Consider the following 26,737-nt stretch of genomic DNA (forward strand, 5'->3'; position numbering starts at 1 on the left):
AATCTGCCCACTTCTTGATTGGACTTCAGGCACCTGAGGCTCTACCAGCCCATCCAGGACTTTTGTCCCTGGCAGGAAGGAAGCCTGGCAACAGGGAAAAGGCTGCGATGATACTGCAAGCAGCTGGCCAAATCCCTCTTTCAGCCATGCAGGGCCTCTCCTGCTGGAAGGAGAACAGTAGTCACCTCAAAGGGGATTTCTGCACCTTGCATCAGGCTGGTCTGGCTGTAGAAATTTGCGTTGGGGTTAACATCAAGCTTTTGGGAAGATATTCTGTAACCAGCCAAAGCCTCTCACCTGCCCCCACACGCAGGCCTGCAGTAGCTCCAGGGCCCAACACCTCCTCCTCTGGCAGGAGGGACAGTCATACCACCCAGGAAGGTATGCCCAAGCAACTTGGCATTGCAACCCAGCAGGGCAGGAGCTGTGGCACCAGCGTGCAGCCTGAGGGACAACGAGCTGTCTCTCAGGAGCTGCTTTTTTCTGAAACACTCTGGATTTGCAGTACTTGTCATGCCAGGCCCTGGTCAGGAGAGGTCCAGACCAGCAGCTAGACAGCAGGGCAACTAACAGGTGAAAGGACCACAGAGCCAAGAGCCATGTTGTACACTTCACAGAGGATATTCACAAATCAGTGAAGACTGCTGTCCCTTCAAAGACCAGCAGCTCTTTAGCAGTGCAATGCCCCAATGTCCTGGCCCAGGGAAATGCCTTCTGGACCCCCGCCAGGCCACCCCACGAGGAAGGCGAATCACATCCAGGAGCCGCGGCAGCTTACGGCAATCCCAGCACAAGGCACGCGCTAGTGAGCAGGGCTGGTGTGGTAGCACCCAAGTCTGCGGAGCAGCAAGAGCCGATTCTCTCTCTCTGCTGGAAGGCTGGCAGCCCTGACTCTCCTCATGTTTTAATAAAAATCCAAGACCTTGGTGAGGAGAGATGAACAGAGACCTGGCCTGCGTGGCTGGGCGGCTTCATGACATCCCCAGGATAGTCATGTCCTTGTCCCAGCCCTCTCAGTGTGGCAGGAGGAAGCCGGCCCCTGGTCACAACAGGATGGAGCTTATGTTTGAAATGGCTCCTTCAGGGTCCGTCTTGTAGAGCATGAAGTGGCCCTGCACCTGGGCAGCGCTGATCTGCTTGGAGACTGCCAGTGCCTGCTCTGCAAACTGCTCAGCTGCAGCCAGGGGCTGCTCTGGGTAGAAGCGCTGGAACATGCAGGCAAGCTGCCAGCGGGAGCAGTGGCCCACGTACTGCTTGAGATCCACGCGGCCGGGCCGCACCAGGGCTGGGTCCAGCCTGTCAGGAGACACAGGAGTGCCTTGAAAACCCGATCGAAGTGTCTCTGCAGGGTGGGTCCTGCAGGAAGCTCCCCCCTCCAGGCTAGCACAGCCAGCATCCTATCTGCAAGGTGCTCTGCACTGTGGGATGGTAAAGGTGGGCAGGAGGTTGGTCCCTGGGGGTTGAGGAGAGAAAGCAACCGAAGGGAAGTGAGAGCTAGAGAAGGGCTGGCTCCAGAGGAGGACAAGAATGTCTTGGGAAACAGCTCTGCCCTTCTCTGTCCCATGAGCAACCGCTGAACAACCCTCAAGGCCAGCTCAGTGTGGAGCAAGCCGAGCCTGCCACAGGGCAGCGTCTGGCCAGGAGCAGTGAGCCCAGGCTGCATCCCGCCAACCCAGTGGGCTGCGTGTGGGGCCGGCATTTCACTCGCAGCACAGCCACAACCCCTAAACCTGCAGATCCTCAGGAAGCTGGCACCTCTTCTGAAGGGCACAACCATGGTATGAACAGCAAGGAAGCATGTGAGGCTCCAGCAAAAGGGATCCTGATTAGCAATCAAGGGATTTACATCCCAAGGGAGGATTTGGGAAACGTGAACCCCTGGTCTTCACGCTGGAGGATGAAAACAGCCCTCCATAAAACCCATCAAAAGGGAGCAAGGTTTTCCCATGCTACCCCCCCAATCCTTCCCAGGGTGCAGCTCTCACCTGTCCACGTAGTTGGTGGTCATGAAGACGATCCTGGCCTCTGTGGAGGCCACACCATCCAGCGCATTGAGGAGGCCGCTGAAGGTCAGGCGCCCCATGCCTTGGTACACAGCCGGGTCTGGGGACAGAGGTGTCTGAGATCAAATCCATCAGCCACTCACCCTGTGCAGTCCTATGGGTCACCTCTGTGTCACCTGAGGTTTAAGCCAAGCTCCCCACCCTCTCCGTGCCCTGAGGCTGGCCCTCTGCCTCACCCTAGCTGGCAGCACATTCACGTCCCGTGCAAATCCACGCCCCTGGGAACCCAAAAAGATAATGAGGGGGAAAGCCATCCCCTCCCTCATGCTGAAAATAGCTAGGCAGGAGACGTGTCTTTGCCTGAGGATAAAGGACCCAAATCTCCCTTTATATAGCCCAGACAAAACTGGGCAAGGTCCAGTTTGAGCCCTGAGGCCCCAGAGCACTGCCCACTCCTGGTCTCCGCTGGTGCAGCAGAGCAGCCCAGAGTCCAAACCTCTCCCCGGCACAGCTGGCAAACCTCCCTCCCACCGCTGGCCCAGGAAGGGCAGCACCGCTCACTCTCAGCAGCAAGGTCCCGGCTGACGAAGGCAGCATCCACGTCCTCCAGCAGGATGATGCTCTGCTGCGGTGCCACACTCAGGAGGTGGTTGAGCCGGTCATCGGAGAGGCTGCGGTCGCTGAGGCTCAGCAGGCAGATACTGTACTGCAGCTCCCCGGCCAGGGCTGTGCTGGGAAGGACACAAACCACAGGGGTGAATCACAGCAAGAAAGCCCGGAGCAGAGGAAGAACTGGATCTGCCTGCAGCAGGGGAGAGGGCAGAGGCATCCTCCCCCGGCGGGGATCAGATATGGGGGCGGGTGGGAGCACCTGCTCAGCCCAGTGGTGCCACGCAGCGCCGTGCAAAGCAAGGGCACGAAGGGCTCATCACCCTGACCTGTCACGGTGCCAGCAACGCGAACGCTTACACCAGGCACCACGGCCCACTCCTGCATTTCAAACTCAAAGCTCATCCACACCCTCTCACCAGAGGCTGCTATGCCCCAGAGCAGGCAGCTGGTAGGAAAACTGCTGTTAGCCAGCTGGAAATACTCACATGAAGCTGCTCTTCCCACAGCCGGGAGGACCATACAGCAGGTAGCCTCTTCGATAGGGGATCCCTAGGAAGACAGTGTCCTTTTAGGAACCAGTTCGTTGCTCCGAGCACTCTCCCCCAGAGCTGCGGGGCTCCACCAGAGGAAGGCAAGCAGCAGGATAAAGCTTCTCTGCAGCTGTCTCCAGAGAGGACCACGAGCATCCTGCCCCACCCCACAGCAGCATCGCAGGAGCAATGAACTCCAGGGCTTATCGTGGTTTCCAAGGCTGGATTGAACCAAGGGGAGTTTGTCCCTTTGCACAGCCAGGCCTGACCTCGGCACCTGGGCTCACTCATTTGTGGGATGTGCCCGAGGCAGCGCCCCACAGCCGTGGCTGCGGGGGGTAAGGAGTGGCGCGGGGCACAGTACAGAGGACACCATGCCGGTGTGGAGAGCCTTGCCTCTCTCGCTGTACCACTTGGGGTTGTCGATGAACTCCTTCACGTCCTGGACCAGCCTCTCTGACACACCTTCCTCCAGCACCACCGAGCTGAGAGGCCGGCGGCGACGGGGGAAGCCAAACTGCCGCCACTCTGCTCCCATGGCCGTGTACATGATCGTCCTCCCTTCCTGCTGCTGCAGCGCCAGCTCCCGGGCTGCAGAGAGAGGCAGAGGGAACAGCTGGCAGGGACACAGATCTCCTGTGAAGCCCTGGGCACCTCCAGGGAGCAGGCTGTTCCCAGCAGGACCCCACGCAGCTTCCCTACGGACCTTCCCGGAGGATATTGAAGAAGATCTCTCGGTTGGTACCCAGTGCAGTGAAGGTGACGGACTCCCAGGGGGTCCCTGTGTGCAGGTCAATCATCTGTTTCTCCCGGTTGCGCTCGATGCGAATCCACTTCCTGCGATACCTGGGGTGGGAAAACAGGGTTGAGGAACGGTGGTCTGGCACCATTCAGCTGAGCCCAGCCCAAGTCGTGCATCAAAGGGAACACTCAAGTTGGGTAAAGAAATCCCTTCATGTGATGAATACAGACTCCTCTCGCTACTCTCAATCTCCTGCCCTAATCCAGACCCAAGGAAGAGGCAAGATCCTCTCTGCTGCTTCGACGGGCCCTCCAGGTTGGAGTTTCCCTGCCAAAAGGAGGGTCAGTCCCCAGACTGCTTTCCCCCTACGCTCCCTTACCAGATGAAATGGTTCCCAGGGCTGGGGACAAAGTCGAACTTGGTGCTGACGCGCCCACTTTCATGCTGCAGGTACGACGTCTCAACGCTGAGGTGCTGTGTGTGCTTGGCATGGTGGGAGATCCAGTTCAACAGCCAGTGGTAGCTCTTATCCTTGCTAGGAACCTCCAAGGTGATCATATAATGGCGCCTGAAAGCCACTAGCCCAAACTGGGCCCCTTTCCGGGCTAACGCCAGGGCTGTACCCACCCCGACGAGGCCGAACCCAGCCCCGAAGTACGGGTTGTCCTTCAGTGCTAAGACAAAGTCAGAAAAGGGCATTGTGGGAGGTTAAGCGGCTCCTTTCCACAGCATCGTCTCTGCACTCTGGAAACAAACCTGCGTGAAAGAGAAGGACTGAATGGCAGCAGGGGACACAACAGATCACCCACAGTTGCCTGGCCTTTAACGTGGCCTGTTCTCAAGCCAAAAGGCAGCCTGGCACATTCAGATCCCCCACACCTGTGCTTATCTTTTACTGGGGGTTCAGACAGCCGCTGGCCACAGCAGCCTCCTCCCTCTCTGCATCCTCTGCGTGACACAGGCAGGAGGGAAGCAGGAGCTCTCAGGCCAGCAAAGGAGCATCTGCCACTTCTTCAGCCAGAACAACAAGCCCATAGCTTTAGATGGTTTTATTCTTTAAACAGCTCAAAATCACTGAGCACTGCAATTATTTAAGGCTTATTGTTTAAAAGAGCTGAAGCACATCCCCAGGCTGAGTTGAGAGCCAGTTCTTTGCTGCTGGAAATGGGTGCATAACTGTGGAAGCAGCATCTCCATGTCTGGATAAAAGGGCGCCAGCCCCGCACTTAGGGGGCTTGAAGCTTCTGCAGCTCCCTCAGCAGGGGCCTATCAGATGCAGGGGATGAGGGGGAGCTGCCCCAACAGACAGACAGGCACACTCCGCTCCCTCAAGCAGGACCCCACCTCCCCCGCAGCAAGGCTCCTTCCCCGGGCAGGGCGTCTCCTGCCCCACAGCAAGGCCCCGGGCCCACGGCAGGGTCCCTGCCCCGCGGTGGGGCTTTCCCCGCCGCAGCCGAGCCTCAGCCCCGCGGCAGGAGCCCTCCTTCCCCTGCAGGAGAGCGGGCCCCACACCGGCCTTACCCCACGGTGAGGCCTCCGCTCCGCTCCCCCCTCCCCTCCGGCAGGAACTCGCCCCCACCGGTACCGGCCTCGGCCCCGCCGCCCCTCACCTCCCCGCAGCGCCGCTCTGGCCCGCGCCGCGCCGCTCTCTATGGCCCCGACCCCCACTTCCGCCTGCAGCTGCTTCCGGCCGGCTGCCGGCTCGCACCATAGAGCGGGACCGGGGCGGACGGTGGGGCAGAGCAGAGCGGCCGCACGAGCTGCACAAAGGGCGACTCTCCCTCCCGCCCAGCGCGTACCACCGAGATGCGTTGGGGCCGGAGGTGGGGCCACCGGGGCCCAGCCGGGGTCCTCGGCCTGGGGCGAGGGGGACGGGCCGGGGCTGCGGGGCGAGGGGGCTGGGACGGCCCTGGGACGGCCCTGGCCGTGGGGGGACTCGCGATAGGCGCTTCCTCGCCGGGGGCTGGGCCCGGGTCTGGGGGGAGGGGTGGGGCTACCCGGGCCCGGGGCGCAGGCCTTGGCTGCTGGGGTCAGGGGGAGGCCCCTGGGCGTCTTTGGGGATGGCACCGGGGTTCCTGTGCCCCCATCTCCCCCGTGGCAGTGGGTTTTGCCAGCAGCCCGCTTGGGGCACGGCAGAAGGGATTGAGATGCCCCGGGTCATACCCCTGCCTACCACAGGCTGTCCCCCACAGTCTTGTCGGACCCCTAGGCTTCTGGGCTCTCCCTTGTTTAAAGTGCTTTCTTATGTTTCAGAGCGAGAGGCCCTCCTGCCCAGCATCAAGCCAGTGCCCAGTGGCAATGAGTGCAGAAGTGGCTGTCTCTGAGGGTGCCAGCAGGGAGATGGAGACCCTGTGTTCAGAGCTGCTCCTGCCCACACCGGGAGAGGCAGGAGCTGTGGGAAGCACTGGTGTGGCCAGCACTGGCTTGGCTGGGACACCTCCACTGACTGGCAGCCAGGACTTGCTGCTGGCAGAGGCACCAATGCCTGAGGAAGGGGCTCACACTGAAGGAAGCAATGTGGAAATATTCATCGAGGCTGTGGCTGGCAACGTGACACTGAGCAATGCAGCCAATGCCACAGGTACCGGGTGTGGGGAGAGCAGTGTGGGCCCCTTGGCGCTCAGCGGAGGGAGAGGGGTCCAGCTGGGCACCCTGGGGACACCACGGTGCCCTCATGTCTCTGACCCCATATGCATCATGAGTCTGGTGCCACCATTCAGTGCAGAGAGCTGGGTGTGCAGATGGGGAGGGGTGGCTGGGGGGGTCTTGGGATGGGTGAGGGGATCGCTCTGGGCTGTCAGTAGGGACCAGGTAGAGATCTCCACCCCAGGCTGCCTCCCCTGGCACACTACTCACCCAAGTGCAGTGTGGGAGCATCCTGCTAGAAACGGGGCCAAGCCAGCCTCATCTCTCTGCGTGTCTCCAAAGTGCTAAGGGACAGACCTGGTCATGATGGTCACCGGGGTGATGGTGTCCCCTCTCTTATGGGAGGGTTCCTGGCAGACCCCAGGCAGGAGGAGGGCTGTGATTCTCCAAACTGTAATTCGTGGCAACAGGGTTTATCCTCCTTGTCCGGAGCTGGAGTTGAACAGCCAGTCCCATGGGCCTGGCCAAAGCCCTTTCTAACGGTTGCCCCTCACTCTCTGCAGAGGTGCTGGTCAAAGTGGTGGAGCTGTATTTCTGCGAGAGGTGCGGCCAGAGCTTCCCAGAGGCCTCCCTGCTGTCCCAGCACCACTGCCTGCTGCTGTCCTCCCCGGGGCACCTGGAGCTCCCTGGGGTGCTGTCAGCACCCACCAGCAAGGGCCATAGCGAGCCAGGGAGCTCGGAGCTGCCCAGAGCTGGCACGCAGGAGGCCTCCGCTCCCGAGCGCTTGCTGTGCCCTGTCTGCCAGGAGGCATTCAAACAGCCTGGCGAACTCAAGGAGCACTTCAAGACCCACCGCGCCCCACCAGGAGCCCTGCCCTGCCCCGAGAAAGGCTGCCACTTCGCCACAGAGGACCGCAAGCAACTGCGCAGCCACCTGCGCCGCCTGCATGGGGCCTCCCCCGTGTCCTGCGCCTACCGCGCCTGCCCCCTGCTCTTCCCCAGCCGCCCGGCCATGGAGCAGCACCACCGCACCCACTTCCCCTTCCACTGCGGCCGCTGTGACTTTGTCACGGCCAACGCCAAGCTCTTCTGGCAGCACAGGAAGGGCCACGCTGCAGAGCCCCCTGCTGAGACACCAGTGACCGGCGGCCCCCCCAGCTCGGCCGCCCACGGCCTCGAGCAGCGCTGCATCCTGCCATCGGGTACAGCTGGGTGGGGGGGTCAGGGCCTGTGGGTGCTGCAGAGGCTGGTTGTGTCCATGCATCCCAGTTACAACTGGGAGGAGTTGGGGGTGAGGCTGTGCTGCCAGAGGGCCAAGGAGCCCTGCACTGGTCTCCGCAGTTTTCCTTCCTCCCTGTGGCACGGTTTGTGCCCCCCATCTCAGCCAGGAGGTATTTTGCATGTGTGTGGGTGATTGGGGTGGCTCCCTCTCGCCTGGAGCATGATGATCTCTGTCTTTCCCCACTGAAGGAGAAGAAGAAGGGCAGGAGGAGGCAGGGAATTGCCAACCTGGCTGGGAAGCCACCGCAGCAGAAGCCAGGCTGGCAAAGCCCGCAGGCACTGGGGAGGGCTCCTTGGAGGGGCGGAAAGCGTCAGCTGGAGAAGAGGACTCGGACAGCACCAGGGACGAGTCACCGGAGGAGGATGGCGAGAGCCCCTGCGAAGCAGAGGCCAAAGAGGACAGGAAGGCAGCTCCTGAGAAAGCCACGATGCCACGGACGCAGCACTTCAAAGGTAGGATGCGGGGCGCCGCGGGGCTGTACCGGGAGCTGCTTGGCCTCTGATTTGTGATCAGGCAGCTCAACCTTGAGACAGGCAGTGAAACGTGGGTCAGGCTGGTGGGACATGGGAGTCCTGTGCCATCCGGCAGCCTCATGTCTCCAGCATGTACCAGTGCGCTGTTCCCCCCTCCCCTGCCCTCTGCCCAAGCAAACATGTCATCCTTCTCCTGTTGCCTGTCCTCGGCCGCTGCCAGGCTCAGGCAAAAACAGGCAAAAGTCTGCCTGGCTTTGGGGAGCGGAAGCACACGGGCAGGCCAGTGTTGAGCTCAAAAGAGCCCACTTGAACCATGTTGGTGGCTTGGGGTGGGGACAGTCCCTGCAAGTAAACGGCTGCTGTGTGACTGTGTATATGATAAGCTCTCACCCTGGCACAGCTGATTCGGGGAGAGAACATCTGCTCGTGCTCTTCTTCTCCATCTCTTCCCTGCTGACGGCTCCCCCTCCTCTGCTCTCACAGGGGATGTCGCAGAGGGCTCCGAGTACCTCTACAAAACCCACATGTGCCCTGAGTGCAAGCGGTGCTTCAAGAAGCGAACGCACCTGGTGGAGCACCTCCATTTGCACTTCCCTGACCCCAGCCTCCAGTGCCCCAACTGCCACAAGTACTTCACCAGTAAAAGCAAGCTGAAAATCCACATGATGCGGGAGACAGGCGAGAAGGCCCACCGCTGTCCGCTCTGCCACTACAGCTCAGTGGAGAAGAACGCCCTCAACCGCCACATGGCCAGCATGCACGAGGACATTTCCAACTTCTACTCCGATGTTTACTCCTGCCCCGTCTGCGAGGAGAAGTTTCGGCTCAGCCAGGCCCTCAAAGAGCACTTGAAGACTCACAAAACTGAGCCCAAGAGGCTGAGCTGCTTCCAGGGGGGCTGCAACTACTGTGCGGAGGACCGGAAGGAGTTTGTCCGTCACCTCAAGGATGCTCACGGCATTAAGGCGGTGGAGTGCAAGTACCATGCCTGCTCACTGCTCTTTGACACGGCTGAGGCCATGGAGGCTCACCGAAAAACTCACTACGCCTTCCACTGCCAGCAGTGTGACTTCATCTGCTCCAACAAGCATGTTTTCCGCAAGCACAAGAAGCAGGGACACCCAGGCAGTGAGCAGCTCCAGTGCAGCTTCTGCCCCTACGCCACCTTCAACCCCGTGGAGTTTCATGACCATGTGGGGAAGATGCACGCCAACGAGAAGATCCACAAGTGCGCTGAGTGCGCCTTCGCCACCGCGCACAAGAGGGTGCTTATCCGGCACATGCTGCTGCACACCGGTGGGTGTCTGCTTTGGGGGTCCTGAGAACCAAGCTGGGACAGGGGGTGGGAGGTCCTGTCCCAGCTCTGGGTGGGCAGGGAGGGATGGGTCAGGGCTCCTGGGTCCCACCACCAGCTCTGCCACCCTGGCATTGCTTGGCTGAAGCCGTGGCATGGCCCCATCCCTGCTGAGCTGGTTTTCCTGTGGGGGAGGCAGGCTGTGCTGCCTCACCTGGCCATCATGCTGAGGGCGTTCCTGTGTTGCCCATAGGAGAGAAGCCTCACAAGTGTGAGCTCTGCGATTTCACGTGCCGGGATGTGAGCTACCTGTCCAAGCACATGCTGACCCACTCCAACGACAAGAACTTCATGTGCACTGAGTGTGGGTACATCACCAAGTGGAAGCACTACCTGAATGTCCACATGCGCAAGCACACTGGAGATCTCCGGTACGACCCCCGGCCCCGCTGGCCTGGCATCATAGTCAGGGCTCCCCAAATCCTGCTCTGGGCGTCTGCCGCTCTGGGCTGCGTCATGTGCCAGACTCTCTCATGCCTGGGGGATGGCTACAATCAGCTCTGTCTGGCACATAAAAAATGCGGTCCTTGAGCTTGCAGGTTGTTGCCAGCATGGTGCTGCAGAAGCAAAGTTATCTTTGGTGTGTCTGCGCTGCAAAGGAGGTGTATTACCACGTCAGTGCAGCTCTGAGCCCAGGTTCATGGGCTCTGCTGGTGTTTCCTGGGCTAAGGCCAGCTTGGGCACGTGCAGGACTCTGCCAAAACGGGTTTTTTACCTCAGTATCATGACCTCCTTTGGGTCTAGTCCACCTCCAGCGACTAGACATGGGGGTGACATGGTTACTGTGTGGGATACCCCAAGAAGCTACCTCCCATCCCCAGGCTGTGGCTGTAGGTGCCAAGGGCCACAGCAGGGAGGAACTGCCTGGGGTAAGAGCTGCCCAGACAGCAAAGGTCAGAGCTGGCAAACTGAACAGTACCCCTTCCCCATGTGTCCAGGACAGGAAGCAGAGCTCAGTGTGCCTGGCAGGGCTCAGCCTGCCCCGGTTCCTCATGCTGCCTGACCAATCCCACTTTCCCCACAGGTACCAGTGCAACCAGTGCTCGTACCGCTGCCACCGTGCTGACCAGCTGAGCAGCCACAAGCTGCGGCACCAGGGCAAAAGTCTGATCTGTGAGGTGTGCGGCTTCGCCTGCAAGCGCAAGTACGAGCTGCAGAAGCACATGCAGGCGAAGCACTCGCAGAACTACCAGGTGCCCGTCTTCCAGTGCCAGTATTGCACCTACCAGACAAAGTACAAACAGGCCCTGCTGAACCACGAGAATTGCAAGCACACCAAGCAGAAGGAGTTTCGCTGCGCCCTCTGCTCCTACTGCACCTTCAGCAACACCAGCCTCTTCTTCCACAAGCGCAAGATTCACGGCTACGTCCCTGGTGACAAGGACTGGCTGGAAAACTACGCCAGCAAGGAGCTGGAGATCAGCTCATCTGAGGCGCTCTTCGGCTACGAGCTTGGCACAGCCCTGCGTGTGGATGCCTGCTCCCCCCTCGCTGGCAAGGAGCAGTGGGCAAAGGCAAAGCCATCCCAGCTGGACTCCCAGGGGAAAGAGGGCTACCAGCGAGCGTTCGTGGTGCCTGTCCTCAGGCAGGATGCCGCTCCGCTGCAGAGCAGCAGCGAGGTGGAAGGAGGTGTGGGCGATGGTGAGCAGAGCCATCCCACCACTGGCAATGCCCTGGGAGATGACTGCTCGCAAGGACACGCTGCAGCAGGCTCGACTGAGCGCGCTGCTTCTGGGGACGTGGCAGAGAGCTGCACATTGCACTTGGAGACACTGAACGTCTCATCTGACCCCCTCCTGGACCATTTGACTGGAGAATCCTGCATGGCGCAGCCAGAGAGCGTGGAAATGCTGTCCTGCAAGGAACCTCCCACAGCCTACGAGATGCTGGGCTCCCGGGGTGACCTTGGCTTGGTGGACAATGACAATACGCTTGAAGACATCCCAGACTTTGAGGAAGAGGAGGCAGATATACAGGAGGATGAGGCGGTGAGGCTGGATGACAGAGTAACAGCAGGAGAGAGCCAGGGAAAAGACTCCCTAAGGCAGGCCACGGGTCACCTCGAGGGGTCGTGCTCGGACCACCACAAGCTGGTGGCAGACACAGAGATGAGAGAGACCAGCCAAGCTGAGCTGCCAGAGGCCTGGCTCAGCGTGCTGAAGACAACTGAGCAGAGCCACCCGCCTGTCCCAGAGGATGTGGCCGCCTCCAATGATGATGCTCGAGGTGGCTCGGAGTCAGTGCTTAAGGCGCTGCGGAAGCAGGACAAGGAGCAAGCGGAGACGCTGGTGCTGGAGGGCAGGGTGCAGATGCTAGTGGTGCAGTCAGAGAGCCAGATCTTTAAGTGCGAGAAGTGCTCGTACATCACGCGGAAGGAAAAGTCTATGTCCCTGCACTCCAAAGCCAGCTGCCAGAGCCGCCGGGCCCCGCTCGTGTGCCATGAGTGCGGCGCCAGCTTTAAACAGCAAAGGGGACTCAACACCCATCTCCTCAAGAAGTGCCCAGTCCTCCTGAAGAAGAACAAGATCCTCAAACCAGCTGGTCAGGAGCTGCCTGGGCTGTGCCAACCTGCTGACCAGCCTGGTGATAACGGTACGGAAATGGCAGAGAGCGACAAGGGAGGCTCGGAGGAGTCTGGACATGCCGAGACCCTCTGGGAAGTGGAACTGATGCCTGATAAAACGCAAGCAGTAGGCAGTTCCTTGGCTGGGGAGCAGACCTCAGGCTGTCCTGCCCCTGAAAAATCCTTGACAAGTGACAGCATAGAGGTCGCAGAAGAATCTTGCCAGCAAGGGGACGGAGCTGAGCCAGGTGGAGTCAGTTGTCCCCCGCAGCCTGAGAAACCCTTGGAGAAATACCGGCTGGAGGGAGGGAAGCTGCACTGCAACACCTGCTCCTTCGTCTGCTCCCGTGTCTCCACCATCACTTCCCACGTGGAGGACGGGTGCCGGAGCCTGGAGCAGTTGTGGTGCTCCCTGTGCCCTGAGGCCTTCCGCTCCCAGCGGGCCCTCAAGAGCCACCGTGCCGAGAAACATCTTGTGCATTCCAAGGAGGACGGACCTCAAAGCACTGAGCTCCCCGAGGGGGACCCGGCCAGTGTTGAGATGGGCCAGCCCAGTGAGCCCCTGCCAGATGCAGCCCTCCCAAAAGCTGCCCTGCCCAAGAGGAGGCGTTTCTCCTGTCCCACCTGCCCCTTCACCTGCCACCAGGAACGAGCCATGAAGACGCACAAGAAGAGGGGCTGCGTGGCACTGGGCGAGTTTCGCTGTGCCTCCTGCCCCTTCACCTCCAAGGCGGCCAAAGCCCTGCGGCTGCATCGCAAGCTGCACCGCAAGCACTACAGCAAACGACCGCAGCTGCAATGCCACCAGTGCGAGTTCACCTGCAAGCAGGCCCGGTGCTTGTGGCAGCACGTCCGCATCAAGCATGAGGGGGTGAAGCCGCACAAGTGCCGCTACTGCGAGTTCAGCACCACACGGCGCTACCGTCTGGAGGCCCACCAGTCCCTGCACACTGGCGTGGGGCGCATCGCCTGCGGCATCTGCAGCCAGACCTTCGGCACCAACTCCAAGCTGCGCATCCACCGCCTGCGGGTGCACGAGAAGACGCCCACCCACTTCTGCCCGCTCTGCGACTACAGCAGCTACCTGCAGAATGACATCACCCGCCATGTCAACAGCTGCCACCGTGGCGAGCTCAACTTCGGCTGCTCCCGCTGCGAGGCTCGCTTCAGCTCCGAGACAGCCCTCAAGCAGCATGTCCTGCGGCGGCACGAGGAGAAGGTGTCCTACGGTTGCCCGCACTGTGGCTTCGTGTGCCACAGCGAGGCCACGCTCAAGTGCCACGTGCAGAAGCAGCACCCGCATCTGGAATGCAGCACCTGCAAGGAGACCTTCGCCACCCGGGAGGCGCTGGAGGAGCACAAGACACAGCATTTTAGCCACCGCTGTGAGCTGTGCAGCTTTGCAGCCAAGGAGCGGCAGCAGCTGGTGCGGCATTATGTGGAGAGCCACGAGCCGGCCACCCCCCAGGACAAACCCCTGCGATGCCCCTTCTGTGACTTTGCCTGCCGTCACCAGCTCGTCTTCGACCAGCATATGAAGGGCCATGGGGGCACCCGTGTGTACAAGTGCTCGGACTGTGAGTACACCACCAAGAACAGGCAGAAAATCACGTGGCACATCCGCATCCACACTGGCGAGAAGCCCTACAAGTGCCACCTCTGTAAATACGCCTGCGCCGACCCCTCGCGTCTCAAGGTGAGAGCCCTGCTGGGGGGTATTGTCCGACTGCATCTACCTGGGTTGGGTGGGATTCAGACACAGGGATTTGGGGAAATAAAAAAAAACTCCCAAGAGGATGTTTTGTCCTCTGTCCCCTTCTGTGGCTTGTACAGGAATAGGAGACGAGCGGATGAAACCCATGTGGGTACAATATGTTTCTTCCCTGCTGTTGCAGATTAAGGGAAAGGGTGATTTGTAGCAAAGCAAGGTGGGCAGCTGCCCAAGTTCGCTCCTCTTCCAGCTGACGTCTCTAGCGTCCTTTGGGTGCAGCCTTGTGCCACTCGAAGCCAAGTTTGGCTGCCTGCTGGCTTGCAGCATGCTCAGTGTACCGGTTAGACACGGGGAAGCTCAGCTTCCCTGCAAGCAGAGCCAGACCCTGCCCTCATTTCTGTGGGTGATTAGCATCCTCACGCATGGCAAAGGGCCTTTCCTAGAACAGGAAGGCCAAGTGTGGAGTAATGGAGGGGAAACCAGTCTGGTTTTGCTAAAAGAAATACAGACCTTTTTTAATGGCCAGGCTGAGCTGGAGCCTTCTGGGGCCACCTGGGCAAGGCTGTGCAACGCACTCAGCTCAGGGCTAGCTCTGTTGGGCTGGGTTTTAACCTGGATTTTGCCCTAAATACCAAACTGGGGAGAAAAGCCTGTGCCTCTCCACAGGGTGGGACAGAGCAAGCTCAGCAGTATGAGGGTCTCATCCTGACTCTGCTGTAGGTCCCCCCTGCCCATAGTCTGCCAGGCCAGCAGACAACCCTCCTTGCCCCATGCAGTTTGATATGTCAGACCTGTGTTTGAGCCCCTCACTGACACCTCAGAGCCCTGCACATTCCCAGGGCAGGTGGCATGGCCTCATCCTGACCCTGCCCTCTTGCCCTGTGCCCAGTACCACATGCGGATCCACAAGGAAGAGCGGAAATACCTCTGCCCCGACTGCGGCTACAAGTGCAAGTGGGTGAACCAGCTCAAGTACCACATGACAAAGCACACAGGTGAGTGCTGCCCGCCAAGGACGGGCTGTGGTGCGCCAGGGAGGGATTTGGGGCTGCGCAGACCCCCGGTCCATGCTTTATTTGCTACCAGTGGTCCAGCTGGAGGTAGGGGAGGACCCACAGCAGTTGGGGGGCAGCATGTTCTGGTGTGCTGGTGGGTTGAGGACAGCACCCCAGGGTGGGAGGGAAAGCGGAGCAGTATGGTGCCTTGGAAATTTGGGGGTTTGAAGTGCTTGCTGGCATCTGCACCTTTCCAGTGCTGAGGACAGTATGTAGGGGGGTCCCTGTGGACTGATGCCATTATAGGGACAGCGAGACCTGTAGGAGGGAGGGCACTGTACCCCCATCCCAGGCCCTTCCCTATTGCTGCAGGCCTGAAGCCATACCGCTGCGATGAGTGCGAGTACCGCACCAACCGGGCGGACGCTCTGCGGGTGCACAAGGAGACGCGGCACCGGGAGGCCCGTTCCTTCATCTGTGAGCAGTGCGGCAAGGCCTTCAAGACCCGCTTCCTCCTCAAGACCCACCTGAAGAAGCACAGTGAGGAGAAGCCCTACATCTGCAACGCCTGCGGGCGGGCTTTCCGCTGGGCAGCCGGCCTGCGCCACCATTATCTGACCCACACCAACGAGCATCCCTTCTTCTGCCGCTACTGCCCCTACAAGGCTAAGCAGAAGTTCCAGGTCATCAAACACATCCAACGGCATCACCCCGAGCGTGGGGCTAGCGACCCCAGCCAGGGGGTGGGCAAGGACCCCAGCACTCCCACCGTCCACCTCCATGCCGTGCAGAGGGAGAGCCGGGCCGAGGGCCCCCCCAGGACAGAGCAGGAAGGAGGGTGCCCCGCAGAGAAGGACGGCGCTTCGCAGTGAGGCCAAATCCTGACTGCTTTAAGGCCCCAGTGGCGCAAGCCTGCTGCAGAGATGTATGTGTGTGTATAGGCATATATGTATATGGGATGTAAAATATGCGGCTGTATAAAATGAATCTCTCTGCTCCTTTTAATCCTTTTTCTTTGGGCCGTTTGGAGCTCTGTGCCAGCCGTGGGGCAGGTGCCTGCAGGGAGGGAGCGCAAGCAGAAGCCCAGCTCCCCGTCTCTGTCCCCAGTGCCACTGCACCCAGACCCTAGCCTGCCTGTCACCGAACAGTTTATTAAGTTGCTTACAGAGAAGGGATACGGTAGGGGTTAGTAATGGGCACCAGCCAGGAGCAGCCCCGGGGGGCTGCAGAGTGGGGGGCAGTGAGGACTGACTCCTCTCCTGGCTCTGCCCAGCCCTGGGGTTTGCTCAGCTCCAGCCTTGCTCCCCTGGCCATGGGGTACCAGCCCCTGTGGCAGAGCCAGGGGGCTGTGCACCATCTCCTCCTCTTCCTCACGACCAAGCCATGCCTGTGGGCCAGGGCAGGCTGCACGTGGGGGACACAGGGGACTGCACCAGTGCAGACCCCACACTCATGCGTGGGAGGTAGTGTCCCAAACCTCAGAAGGGGAGGTCAGGGCCTCTTCCCAGCCCCTGGAGGCCACTGCAAATGGGGACACAGCAGCGACAACAACACAGGGATGACACAAACAGCTCAACAAGAGGGTGATGCAGTTGGTTCTGTGGCCCCAGCCGCTTCGGGCTGGCTCTATGGCTTCCATCCAGGTCCTATTCCCCCCACAGGCTCAGTCCTGCTCGGGGCCAGGCGGCTCGGTGATGCGGATGTGGACGAAGAGCGAAGAGGGTGGGATGCTGGTGCCGTCCTTGGAGAGGAGATGGATGTGGCGGTAGCCTGCAGGGGAGACAGTGAGGTTCTGACTGATGGCTGCCCCCCACCCTGCTCTCTAGCACCCAGCTGAGCCCAGACACCTCTGTGGGGCTGCCCTGACCTACCACTGCCAGCAGCTGCTCACCAGGTTTGATGTTGGCAAATGCTAAGGTGAACTGGCCCACGAAATCATTCCTGGAGGTCTTGTCATAATCCTCCACCACGAAGCGGACAAGGGCCAGCTCGGGCACGTGGAGCTGGAACTGGAGCGTTTCATCCCAGCGGGGGTTAAACCCTGGGAGGGGAGAGCGGGCGCTGGGAGGATGAGGGAGGGAAGGGACAGGCTGCCTGGGCGCAGCGGGGTCCCTGGTACCCCCGTGGGGCTCACCATTGTTCTCGATATACTTGGTCTCCTGGCGCGCCTGGTCTGCGGGGACCCCGTGGATCTCCACACGCACCAGTGGGTCGATGATGGCTCCGTCCTTGCTGTTGGCCACTTTGGGCAGCTGCTGCCCACTGATCACCTGCGGGAAGGGACAACGACCCTGTGAGCTGGGGAGCAGCCACACTGATCTGCTGGGAGGCTGCTCGGCTCTGGCATGCTGCCTGGCAGTGTCCCCACTCGGTTGGGACCAGCAGAGCTCCAGGACACTCACGACTCCCCAGAGTCTTTCCTTGGCCCCGTACCTGGATTGTCAGGGTGATGGGGCCAGGGCCCTCCCAGCTGCTGGGGTCACTGGGGTTGAAGACAGTCTCCTCGTCCCTCATGAAGGGCGGTTTGAGCACATAGCCACAGCGCCCGTTCTGGCTGAAGAGCCCGTCACACAGGTCCATCTCTGTGCCGGCCGTCTGGAAGTTCAGGGCCACTGGGGGAGGGTAGTAAGGAAAGGGTTCAGGGGAGCTTGGAGAACATGCCCTGCTTGTAGGTGAGAACCAGCCTGTCCCCAGAGCCAGAGAGATGTGGGGCTACACAGGGGGACGAGGCACAAATACCTGGGTAACCCCAAGCTCCCCAATGCAGGGCAAGAGCCTGCAGCCAGACCTGGCACCAGCCAGGGTTGTAGCTGGCACCAACATGGGTGTTGGTGTGATTTTGGCATCTCTCCAGCCCACAGCCCTGATGCCCCCCAGCCATACCGATCTGGCACCCCACGTTCCACATCTCCTGGGGGCTGTAGTTGGAGGAGTCGGTCCGCATCCCGCTGGGGTAGATGCGTGTCAGCTGCCAGGCGTTGTGGCGGACAAACTCATTCCCTAGGGATGGAGCATGAGGGCCACTCATGGGGTCATTCCCTGGCCTGCACAGCCACCCACAACATGTGCTGCCCATCCATCCATCCATGCATGCATGCATCCATCCATCCATTTTCCCATCCACCCACCCACCAATTCTCATCCCTCTCCCCTTCCAGGAACCCAGGTGTCCTGCCTCACTTTCTAAGCCAATAACCCCCACTCATTCACCCAGCAGAGCCAAATCCTGGGGTACAGCCCTGCTGGACTCTCTTTCTCCCAGGAGGGAAGGGAGGGAACCCCAATGTCTGGAGGCTCTAGCACTACACCCGAGGAAGCCTCCTGCCCCCTCCACCCTGGCCCCCGCCCAGGTGCCGCTGCCCCCTCTGCCTCACCCGCATCCCGGATGAGCTTCCTAGCCTTGGCTTCAGCGAGGGAGGAGATCTCGGAGGGCCGGGAATGGCTGCGGGCCTCCTGGAAGCCCCGGAAGGACACGCTCTTGCAGTAGACGACGCAGTCGGACAATGCCTGTGCCAGGCTCTCCTTGTCCTTCTGCAAGGCAGGGCCATGTTGGGTCCCTCCTGATGGGACCACCATCCCCTAGCATTCCCAGGACAGGGGCTGTAGAGCCTGGGGCAGCCAAGAACAGCTGGGGGGGGCTGGGGGTGGCAGCATCCCCACCACAGGCAGCCTTCCTGCTGTCCCTGCCAGGAGCAGAGCAGGCAAGGGACCCCCCATCATAGTGTCACCACAGGGATGCTGTGCAAAGAGGGGGCTGGCATGGCCGGGGCAGAAAGGGCCGTCCCCCCTGCCTGGTGATTTCCCTGCAGTCTCTGCCTCTCCCCACAGCACTGAGATGTCACCATGGCCCATAGCTGTGTCCGGGGGTTCAGCGCTCACGGCCGGTCCCCAGCCTGGGCCACCCACCTTCGCTCTCCGTCTCTCCTCCTCCGCCTCTGCCCCGTTGTCATCATCAGACACATCAGGTGCCTCGTCCCCTGGCCCGTCCAGCATGTCCTCCAGCCGCCCAATCTTCTTCCCCTTCAGCAGGATCTTGTGCTTCAGCTCCTGCAGGGTTGGGGATGCAGAGGTAGGCACCTTGGGGTGCCCCTCTCCTCCATGGGACTTCCTGTCCCCCGGAACCCTGCACTGCTGGGGGCCAGAATCACCAGCTCCCTTCAGCACCCAGGAGGCGATGGGGTAGGAGGGGTCTGCCCTGCTGCCTGGCTCTGCAGGGCATGGGGAGACAACCTTAAGGACAGCTTTGAGACCCCTGTGAACAGGAGGGCACAGTGTCCGCAGGGTCCTCAACTGCTCCAGTGGAGCAGGACGACGCTGGGACGGGGTGGCCTTTCCTCTGGACAGCAGAGCCACCTCTTCACCCCACTTCCAGGCAGGACAGCGATGCCCAGTGTGGCCATGCTCTGTCCCTACCTCTGGGGATGGGAGCTGGGTGGGGACGCGCCCATCGGTGGTGGTGGTGAGGAGCTGTTCCCCCAGGATGTCCTTGAGCTGCTGGGCCAGGACCTCCTGCTGCTCTATGCTGCAGTGGTTCTCCAGGGACAGGATCACTGGGTAGTCTGACGTCTGGGGAACAACATGCACAGCTGGAGATCAGCCTCAGTGGGGTCAAGGAGCTCTCACAAGGGCTTTGCCCAGGTGCGATCAGTGCCAGGATGGAGCCCATTGTGTGTCCTCGTATCCCCCCCAAGACCTTCATACACGTCCAGTCCCCCAGCATCCCCCATATCCCATCTGACCCTTGCATCCCCCAGGCCCCATCTCACACTGCATCCCTGGCATGGCTCGGTGCAGAGCTGTGTGTCAGACCCCCCCAGTGCTGTTCCCTGGGACACAGCCACCCTCCTCACCCACGGTGGGGTCAGACTCACTGCAGTACCAGGCGTGTGAGCCTCAGCACTGCTCCCCCTCCAGAGACCCGTTATTGCCCCAAATCACAGCCTCATCCCCCCCTGCCCGCTGAGGGCCACCCATGACAGCCAGTGTGTGGGGAAGGGTGCCCTACCTTGAAGGCGTACTTCCCCAGGGTGCTCACCACCTCCCGGAAAGGGATCTTGGAGGTGAAGGTGTGGCCATGGTACACCATGGGCTCCCCGTTCGGCCCATCCCAGCAATCCACCTCCAGGCACCGGCAGCCCCGCTTCAGAGCCCTGTGGGTGGGTTGTCACTCCTGGGACCCTGCGCCCAGCCAGGGCACCAGCCCCCTGCCCTCCCCTCTGCCTGTGGGTGTCACTCCTGCAGGGACCAGGGGACAACCACCAAGGGTGGAGATGCTGCTGAGTGCAGGGCAGGGAGAGCTGGGTTCAACGTCCCCGAAATGGACCTCCTTGCTGGACACCACATCACATGGCCACAGGGGTGCTGGATCACGGAGGAGGCAAAGGAGCTTCTGGGTTTGCCCCATGGAGCTGGGTCAGGAGGGCACTGGGGGGGGGGGGCAGCCAGGAGGGAGCAGCACCTTTACCTGATGTAGCCCTCGATGCTACTCTGGCCCCGGATCTGGTCCTCTATCAGGTAGGTGTTGTGGGAGGAAGAGATGAAGTAGTGGCAGAGTGGCTGGCTCATGTCCTGCCACAGGACCTGGTGATGGGGGTTGAAGATGGAGCCCTCCGGGGAGCACAGGTACATGAGGAACCCGTCGGCACTCAGCGCGTGGCGAGCCCGGGCTGCAGGTGGAGGGGGAGGCTCAGTGACAGCTGGGGACTTGGCAGGGACAGGATTGGCACAAATAGGGCTTCTGGTGGCTCCTGTCATCCCCAACCTGGTGGGCACAGCTGCTGCCAGAGGCTGGGGCACAGGGAGAGATGCCCCAGGGCAGTAACCTTGGGAAGGTGGGCAGCAGATCCCAAAGCCAGAACTTGCACCCCATGGCTGGTCAACCTCCTACACCAAAATGGTCCAGGGATTGACCAAAAAAAGGAGAACTGCACCCAGATCATACCATCCGCTGTGCCCACCTGCAGCAGGATGGGGCTGGAGGTGCCCCCGCTGCGGGGCTGTGGGTCTCAGCTCCCTCCTTCCCTCCATATAGCTGATGTCCAGGCTGGCACTCACCTGTCTCCGACGGCTCGTACTTGTCGATGAGCTCCATGGCCAGCTCCTCCGTGCCCTCATCCTCCAGCTGCTCCTGCTGCAGGAAATCCACCAGCTCCAGCAGTGTCAGCTTCTTCCCATCCTCAGAGAAGTCCTGGAAGAGGCTCAGCACCTCCTCACGCTGTGTGAGGGCCTTGTAGAAGAGCACAAACTCCTCCCCTTCCAGTGTCCCCGACTCCGACTTGTCAGCAGCCTGCAAGGGAGCTCGCTCAGCACCCAGCTGGAGCAAAACAGGGTGCTCCAGCCTCCCCGTGGGGCCATGGGGGGATTTTCCCACCCCCAGCACAAAGAGTCCACACCAGCAGCAGCGGTAGGCATCGATCGGTGCATGAATGGATGTTTGGGTGGGTGGATGGATTGGCAGATGGAGGGCTGCTTGGGTGGACAGATGGATGGATAGGTCCATGGACAGAGCGATGGACCAATAGGTGGAGGGATGGATAGACATACGGACACCTGGCTGACTGGTTGGGTTGATGGATAAATAAACAGATGGCTGGTTGGCTGAGTGGACAGACAAGCAGCTGGGTGTACAAATGAACAGGAGGGAGGAACAGCTGCCTTGGCTGGTTGGGCTGACAGATAAACAAACAAATTATGTTTGTCTGGGTAAGCAGGTAGTTGGGTGAACAAATAAATGGATGGATGGATTGATGCATGGATGGATGGATGGGTGGATGGACAGACAGAAGAAAGTGAGCACATCCTTCTGCAGGGGGCTATTGTGGAGCTCGTTCCAGTCCCTCAGTCCCCTTGCCATCCCCTCCAGGCCCTCAAGTGCAGTGCTTACCTGGAAGAGCCGCAGGGCATGATCCTCATTCATGTCTACATTCATCATCTTGAGGAGACGCTGCACCTCCTTGAAGTTCATGCGCCCATCCTTATTCTTGTCGGCTTTCTGAAACCAGTCACGAATCCATGTGCGAGAAACCAGGGAAGAGGTTAAGGGAAAGGACCTTGGCTAAGAGAGATGGAGCTGGGAAGCATCAAAGGGCCTCTTTTCCTTTTTCTGTGGGCTCTTCCTGCCCTGATGCAGATGGTGAGACCCAGAAGAGCTAAGCACACACTGGGGCAAGGCAGGAGATGGGGGAAAGACTGGGTGTGAAGGGCAGAGTGATGCCCGCAGGAAGGATATTGGTCTATCTTCTCCCTCTGGTCCATGCTGGTGGCCACCTCAATGAGCTGGCGCAGGCCCTGGACCCAGCACTGTGCCTCTTCTGCCGAGCCAGCAATGAGGTCCAGGTTGCCCCGGCGGCCATAGAAGACGATGGTGAAGCAGCGCTCAGGGGGGAACTCCTCAGCCAGGCTCTGCAGCACCTCTGACTGGTGCCCTTCTCGCACCGTCTCCACATCGCTGATGGAGACTGGGGCAGAGGGAGGGGAGGACTGTCTGTGGGGGACAAGGACCGCAAGGCAGGGGGCACTGCCCACAGCCATCTGTCCTTCCACTCATCCATTCATCTACCCATGGAACTATCCATCCATCCATCCATCCATACCTCTGTCTGCCCACTCCTCCACTGACTTGCTGCTTTGGTGAGAAGAGCCTACACATGCACACAGAGCCTCTCTTGAATGTCCCAGCACCCTCTGCAAGCATGGCTCTGAGAATCTCCATACAGTCACCCCCTCTGTTCACTCTGAACCCTACTGATGGCCCTGTGGGCAACACACAGCAGCTGCTACTCACAGGCGGACTCAATTTTGCCCGTCCTCTTAGACTGGTACCAGATGGTCATGCAGTCATCCTGCAGCTTGAAGTAACGTTGCTTCTTCCAGCTCTTGGACTTGACTTTGCGCATCAGTGTCCCTTGCTGCATCTGCTCCAGCGTGTCTGTGAGCTGGATGCCTGGGGGCAGCATGGGTTGCATCACTGAGGGTGGGGGTATCTGGGCACTGCACCCTGCTACCTTGCTCCCTCCCACCTCTGGGACTCCACATGGTCCCTCAGTTTGGAATGGAGGAGGGATGGACCCCAAACAAACTCCCTTCGCCACAAGAGGGGAACAAGGTAATTCCCCATCAACCCTTCCCACCTGCCCTTGGTGCTGCTAAGCCTGAATCCCAATGGCCGCAGTGGGGTAGGGATGCTCCTGAGTGTGGCAAGGTAAGTCCAACCCACAGGCCAGATTTTCCCCAGTGTAAATCCGGATAGCCCAGTGCCCTGCCCTGCACCTCCCCACCACTGGGGCACTCACGGGCATTGCACAGCAGCGATGCCATGGTTCTGCCTCCTCCACGCTGGCGGTCGCTGGGGAGGGAAGAGAGAAGGCTGCTGGGGGGAGTAGGGCTGGACCCCCCCCCACTGTCCCCAGATCCCACCAAGTGGGTTCGGGCTGTGCCCACACCTATAGTGTGTGTGCCCCTGCCCATGTGCGAGTGCACCTGCGCCTGTGTCCTGCTGGGTCATTGCCTTCCTCAAGTGTCGAGTTCACCCTGCTGTGCTCATGAAATATTAATTTGTGTTACCGGGAAGCCGGAGCTTGAAAGGTGCCAGAGGAAAACAGACAAACTCGCGAGTGCGGCTGCCCCACAGCCCAGCAGGTACCGGCGCCCTGCTGCTCCCAGATTGCTGCTCCCAGATTACTGCTCCCAGGGGGGAAGCGGCCACAGGAGCCAGGAAAAACTGCCCTGGGGGTGCTCAAGAACAGCCCCCATTGCCTGGGAAATGGCCCCCACCCAGCAAATTTGGAAGTAAGGAAAAGCTGAGGCTGTGAGAGCAAGGAAAGGGATGCAGAGCAAGGACCCTCAGCTCCCCCAGCCCCTTCTCCCTGAGGAACACCAGCACCCTGGGGCCACAGCTGCACCGGCAGCAATATGAGGAGTGAGCTGCGATGAGTGGGACTATAAATACAACTGGACTGACAATAAGGCTTTGATTAGACTGTTGAGACTTTAATTAAACTGACAAATTGCTGAATATGCCTGTCACCCAGCTGTTGGAACTGTGCCCTCGAGGAGCAAATGCTGCAGCCGGTGGGCTGGGATTTGGGTGCAGGAGGGGACCCAGGGGTCCCAGGGCACGAAGGGCTCTGTGCTGGGGTGCAGGGGTGGCAGCCATGCCCCAGGCCCCTGACTCAGCACAGGCACCGGCGGTGCGGGGCTGGGAATAGCCCGTGCCGTCAGTGTGCAGGCAGCTGCCAAGCCCGGCTGCCAGACCCTGGCGGGCTCAGAGGCCGGACGGCAGCCGTCCCCTGCTCGGTGTGGGGATGGGCAGGGCAGATCCCCAGCACTGCCCCAGCATGGCACTGGCCGGGGCTGTGGCCCTGCTCCTGGGGGACATGCCTGGAGTGGGGCTGGCAGTGGCCATTCGGCTGTTCCCGGGGCACGTGGGATTGTCCGTCCTCGCTCTTGGGGACCTCACGTGTTGCTGAGACATGGAGCAGCTGGGGTGCCTTCCCAGACGCCTCCTAACAGTGCCCAGCGCTGGGGGTCCACATTCCCAGCACCAACCCTTCTCGCAGGGCTCAGACCACAAGGACTCGCTGCAGTGCCTGCATCCCCTCGCATCTGACATGCTGGGGGGCACCGACCCACCAGCCCAGGCTCGGGGTGCCTGCACCCACAAACGGGAGGGTGGCACCACGCTCCTCTTGGGCTGTGCAGAGTGGGTGCCCCAGTGCCTGCTGGCTTGCATGGCCCCAGGAGTGCCCTGCACCCCCTGACAGCACATTCTCACACACCCCCCTGCACCCCATGGCCTGCAGGGAACCAATGGGGGGACAACCCCGGTCACCAATCTGCCTGCACCCTCCTGCCTCCTGGCAGCACTGAGCCTGGCATGGCTGCTTTGCAGGGTCACAGCTCCAGGTGCCCACCTGTCCCGTGCCCCCTGCACTGCAGCAGGTGAGGGGATGGAGATGGGGAGGCTTTGGGGAAGCTGGAGTGGAAGGAGAGGCACCAAGGCTGGAGGAGTGGCAAGAGATGCTGGCTGGGGACAGAGATGGGCTTCGTGCCTGAGAGGTCTGACCTCTCTGCCACCCTGCCACACGTGTGTGCAAGGAGGCAGCGTGCAAGGGAGCTGCTTGCAGCCCCCAGGTCCATAACCACACTGAGATTTTGGAGCTAAACTGATCTCGCCCAGTGTCAGTCCTTACAGGTTCCCAGCATGGCCCAAGTATACCCAGCCCTGTCCCAGCCACGGGAGCCTTCCCCATGCATGCAGCAAAGAAGAGATGATCCCTTCCAGTGCAGGGAAGCTCCTGGGAGCGTGGATGCAAGGACATGGCTGTTCAGGTCTCCCCGGCGTGTGAGCAATGCCCGAGCCTGGCACAGCCTGGCCCCACGCAGCCCCCCTTGCCCCAGTCTGAGTTACACTGTTGAGGGGAGCGGGATGGGAGCCAGGGGACGGAGAAACCCAACCCGAGAGCTTCCCGCAGGGCAGCTGCCTCCTGCCAGGGACAGCCCCAGCACACGCTGAGCCACCGCAGCTTCTCTCACGGAGGTGACAGTCCCCAAACAGAGCTGAAGGGCCAGCGGGTGTGAGCGCTCCCCAGCCGCTCCAGCACGGAGTTCCCCGGCAAAATTAAATGCCACCGTGGGGGTGGTTGTGCCAAAGCAGGAAGGGGTGCAGCCACCCCACCTCGGGCACCCCCCCCGGCCCTCCTGCTGTCCCGGTGTGCACGCAGACTGCCTGTGCCCCCCGGCTCTGCTCTGCCCCACGCAGCCTTCCCACCCGCGCCGGGACACGCTGCAGCACCCGAGGATGGAGCCTGACCCACCCAGGGGGACCGGCCGGCAGCTGACGGGGTCAGAGGGGGGGGGGGGGGGGGGTGTCAGACAAGGGACTTCGGGATGGGGCAGCACAACCCGGGGGGTGCGGGGCTCGGGGACTGGCGGGGGGACGGGACAAGCGACACCTTAAAGCAGAGGAGACAAAACGCCCGGCGCTTTTCCCCCCACTTAACGCCACCCCACCCGTGCAGCCGCTTCTGGGGCAGCACTGCCCGACCCCGGGGGTCCCAGCCCTCCCCGCCCCTCCTCTCCCCCCGCAGGACGCCCGGTTCCCCCGCGGAGAACCCAACGCCCAGCCCCGTACCCGCCCTCCGGTACCGCCGTGCCGCTCCGCTCCGCTCCGCCGGTGCTCCGCCGACTCCGGCCGCACGGGGCCGGGGCTGTCCGGGCTGCCCGCCCCTCGGCAGGGGCAGGGCGGCGAGCCCGCCCCCAGCCCCCCGCCCCCGCGGGACGCCCCGGGTCCCCGCACACCCCGCAGCCACCGCCTCTCAAGGTCGCCTCGGATTAAGGTCAGACCGCTCCCGAGGGAGGAGGGGGGAAGGCGGTGGCGGGGCCGGCAAGGGGGGGGGAAAGCACCCTACAGTGCCCCCCCCCGCTTGGGGCCAAGTCCCCATTCCCACCCTCCAGCACAGCCCGATCCATCGACCGGTGTGTCCCTGTCCCCTTCCCAGGACCCTCCAGTTGGGAGAGCTGGGAATGGTTTGAGCATCCTGGGGCAAACCTTCCCCCCCACACACACGAGGGCCCAAACTTGGTGGCCGATGCTCTAACAGACCCAGGTGAGCACGGCAGCGCTTGCAAATACACCGCAGGAAGGCAGCGAGCGCTCTCCCCGGCGGGCTCCGAATGGAGCCCGCCGGGGAGAGCGCTCGCTGCCTTCCTGCAAAGCAAGACGGAGCAGCATCTCCTCCCCAAAACCCCTCCGTGTTACCTGCTCCAGGAGATGGGGATGCAGCCAACTCTCAACGGGAAAAAGCCACGCAACCTTCCCAGCTGGCACAACCACCCTTCATCCCGTCTGCAATAAATCCCCCCCTCCCGCTCCGCCTCACCAAGAGA

General features: G+C 61.2%; 3 protein-coding genes across 5 annotated transcripts; 1 reads left to right on the top strand and 2 right to left on the bottom strand.

The window, feature by feature from the left end:
• Window positions 1-580: 580 nt before the first annotated feature.
• BCS1L (BCS1 ubiquinol-cytochrome c reductase complex chaperone) lies at window positions 581-5,712 on the bottom strand. Of its 2 annotated transcripts, none has more exons than XM_075756937.1 (8): window positions 5,690-5,712; window positions 4,267-4,643; window positions 3,852-3,991; window positions 3,542-3,736; window positions 3,101-3,164; window positions 2,565-2,734; window positions 1,986-2,103; window positions 581-1,296 (listed from the first exon to the last, which is right to left on the bottom strand). In XM_075756937.1, exons 2-8 carry the CDS (start codon window positions 4,584-4,586, stop codon window positions 1,044-1,046), a joined length of 1,260 nt encoding a protein of 419 aa, XP_075613052.1. In that variant the 5' UTR covers window positions 4,587-4,643; window positions 5,690-5,712; the 3' UTR covers window positions 581-1,043. The 2 variants fall into 2 exon arrangements, with proteins under 2 accessions (XP_075613052.1, XP_075613051.1); XM_075756936.1 differs by lacking the exon at window positions 5,690-5,712 and adding an exon at window positions 5,498-5,624.
• ZNF142 (zinc finger protein 142) lies at window positions 5,572-15,846 on the top strand. 2 transcript variants are annotated; one of them, XM_075756932.1, is made up of 9 exons: window positions 5,572-5,710; window positions 6,141-6,468; window positions 7,037-7,675; window positions 7,944-8,207; window positions 8,712-9,524; window positions 9,776-9,953; window positions 10,607-13,841; window positions 14,746-14,851; window positions 15,224-15,846. In XM_075756932.1, exons 2-9 carry the CDS (start codon window positions 6,186-6,188, stop codon window positions 15,721-15,723), a joined length of 6,018 nt encoding a protein of 2,005 aa, XP_075613047.1. In that variant the 5' UTR covers window positions 5,572-5,710; window positions 6,141-6,185; the 3' UTR covers window positions 15,724-15,846. The 2 variants fall into 2 exon arrangements, with proteins under 2 accessions (XP_075613047.1, XP_075613048.1); XM_075756933.1 differs by lacking the exon at window positions 7,037-7,675 and having other exon boundaries at window positions 5,587-5,710.
• A 136-nt stretch (window positions 15,847-15,982) lies between these two features.
• Window positions 15,983-26,103, bottom strand: PLCD4 (phospholipase C delta 4). The gene is made up of 16 exons (XM_075756934.1): window positions 25,983-26,103; window positions 23,143-23,195; window positions 22,635-22,793; window positions 22,080-22,308; window positions 21,735-21,864; window positions 20,906-21,137; window positions 20,316-20,517; window positions 19,857-20,001; window positions 19,265-19,417; window positions 18,758-18,898; window positions 18,226-18,382; window positions 17,735-17,851; window positions 17,285-17,463; window positions 16,986-17,121; window positions 16,743-16,892; window positions 15,983-16,621 (listed from the first exon to the last, which is right to left on the bottom strand). The coding sequence occupies exons 2-16, from the start codon at window positions 23,165-23,167 to the stop codon at window positions 16,515-16,517; spliced, it is 2,262 nt and encodes a 753-aa protein (XP_075613049.1). The 5' UTR covers window positions 23,168-23,195; window positions 25,983-26,103; the 3' UTR covers window positions 15,983-16,514.
• Window positions 26,104-26,737: the final 634 nt, after the last annotated feature.

This window comes from Balearica regulorum, chromosome 6, assembly GCF_011004875.1.
Source record: "Balearica regulorum gibbericeps isolate bBalReg1 chromosome 6, bBalReg1.pri, whole genome shotgun sequence".
NCBI lineage: Eukaryota > Metazoa > Chordata > Aves > Gruiformes > Gruidae > Balearica > Balearica regulorum.

What these genes read in the sequence shown, in the direction of transcription:
- PLCD4 (XM_075756934.1), bottom strand. Translation starts at nt 23,167, where the DNA reads ATGGCATCGCTGCTGTGCAATGCCC. An exon ending in GTACGAGCCGTCGGAGACAG is followed by an intron (nt 20,518 to 20,905) that starts GTGAGTGCCAGC and finishes CTCCACCTGCAG; the next exon opens with CCCGGGCTCGCCACGCGCTG. An exon ending in CCCAGCTCCCATCCCCAGAG is followed by an intron (nt 18,899 to 19,264) that starts GTAGGGACAGAG and finishes CCAACCCTGCAG; the next exon opens with GAGCTGAAGCACAAGATCCT.
- ZNF142 (XM_075756932.1), top strand. Translation starts at nt 6,186, where the DNA reads ATGAGTGCAGAAGTGGCTGTCTCTGAGGGTGCCAGCAGGGAGATGGAG. An exon ending in CAATGCAGCCAATGCCACAG is followed by an intron (nt 6,469 to 7,036) that starts GTACCGGGTGTG and finishes CACTCTCTGCAG; the next exon opens with AGGTGCTGGTCAAAGTGGTG. An exon ending in GCACATGCTGCTGCACACCG is followed by an intron (nt 9,525 to 9,775) that starts GTGGGTGTCTGC and finishes TGTTGCCCATAG; the next exon opens with GAGAGAAGCCTCACAAGTGT.
- BCS1L (XM_075756937.1), bottom strand. Translation starts at nt 4,586, where the DNA reads ATGCCCTTTTCTGACTTTGTCTTAGCACTGAAGGACAACCCGTACTTC. An exon ending in CCTGGGAACCATTTCATCTG is followed by an intron (nt 3,992 to 4,266) that starts GTAAGGGAGCGT and finishes TTCCCACCCCAG; the next exon opens with GTATCGCAGGAAGTGGATTC. An exon ending in CTTCAATATCCTCCGGGAAG is followed by an intron (nt 3,737 to 3,851) that starts GTCCGTAGGGAA and finishes CTCTCTCTGCAG; the next exon opens with CCCGGGAGCTGGCGCTGCAG.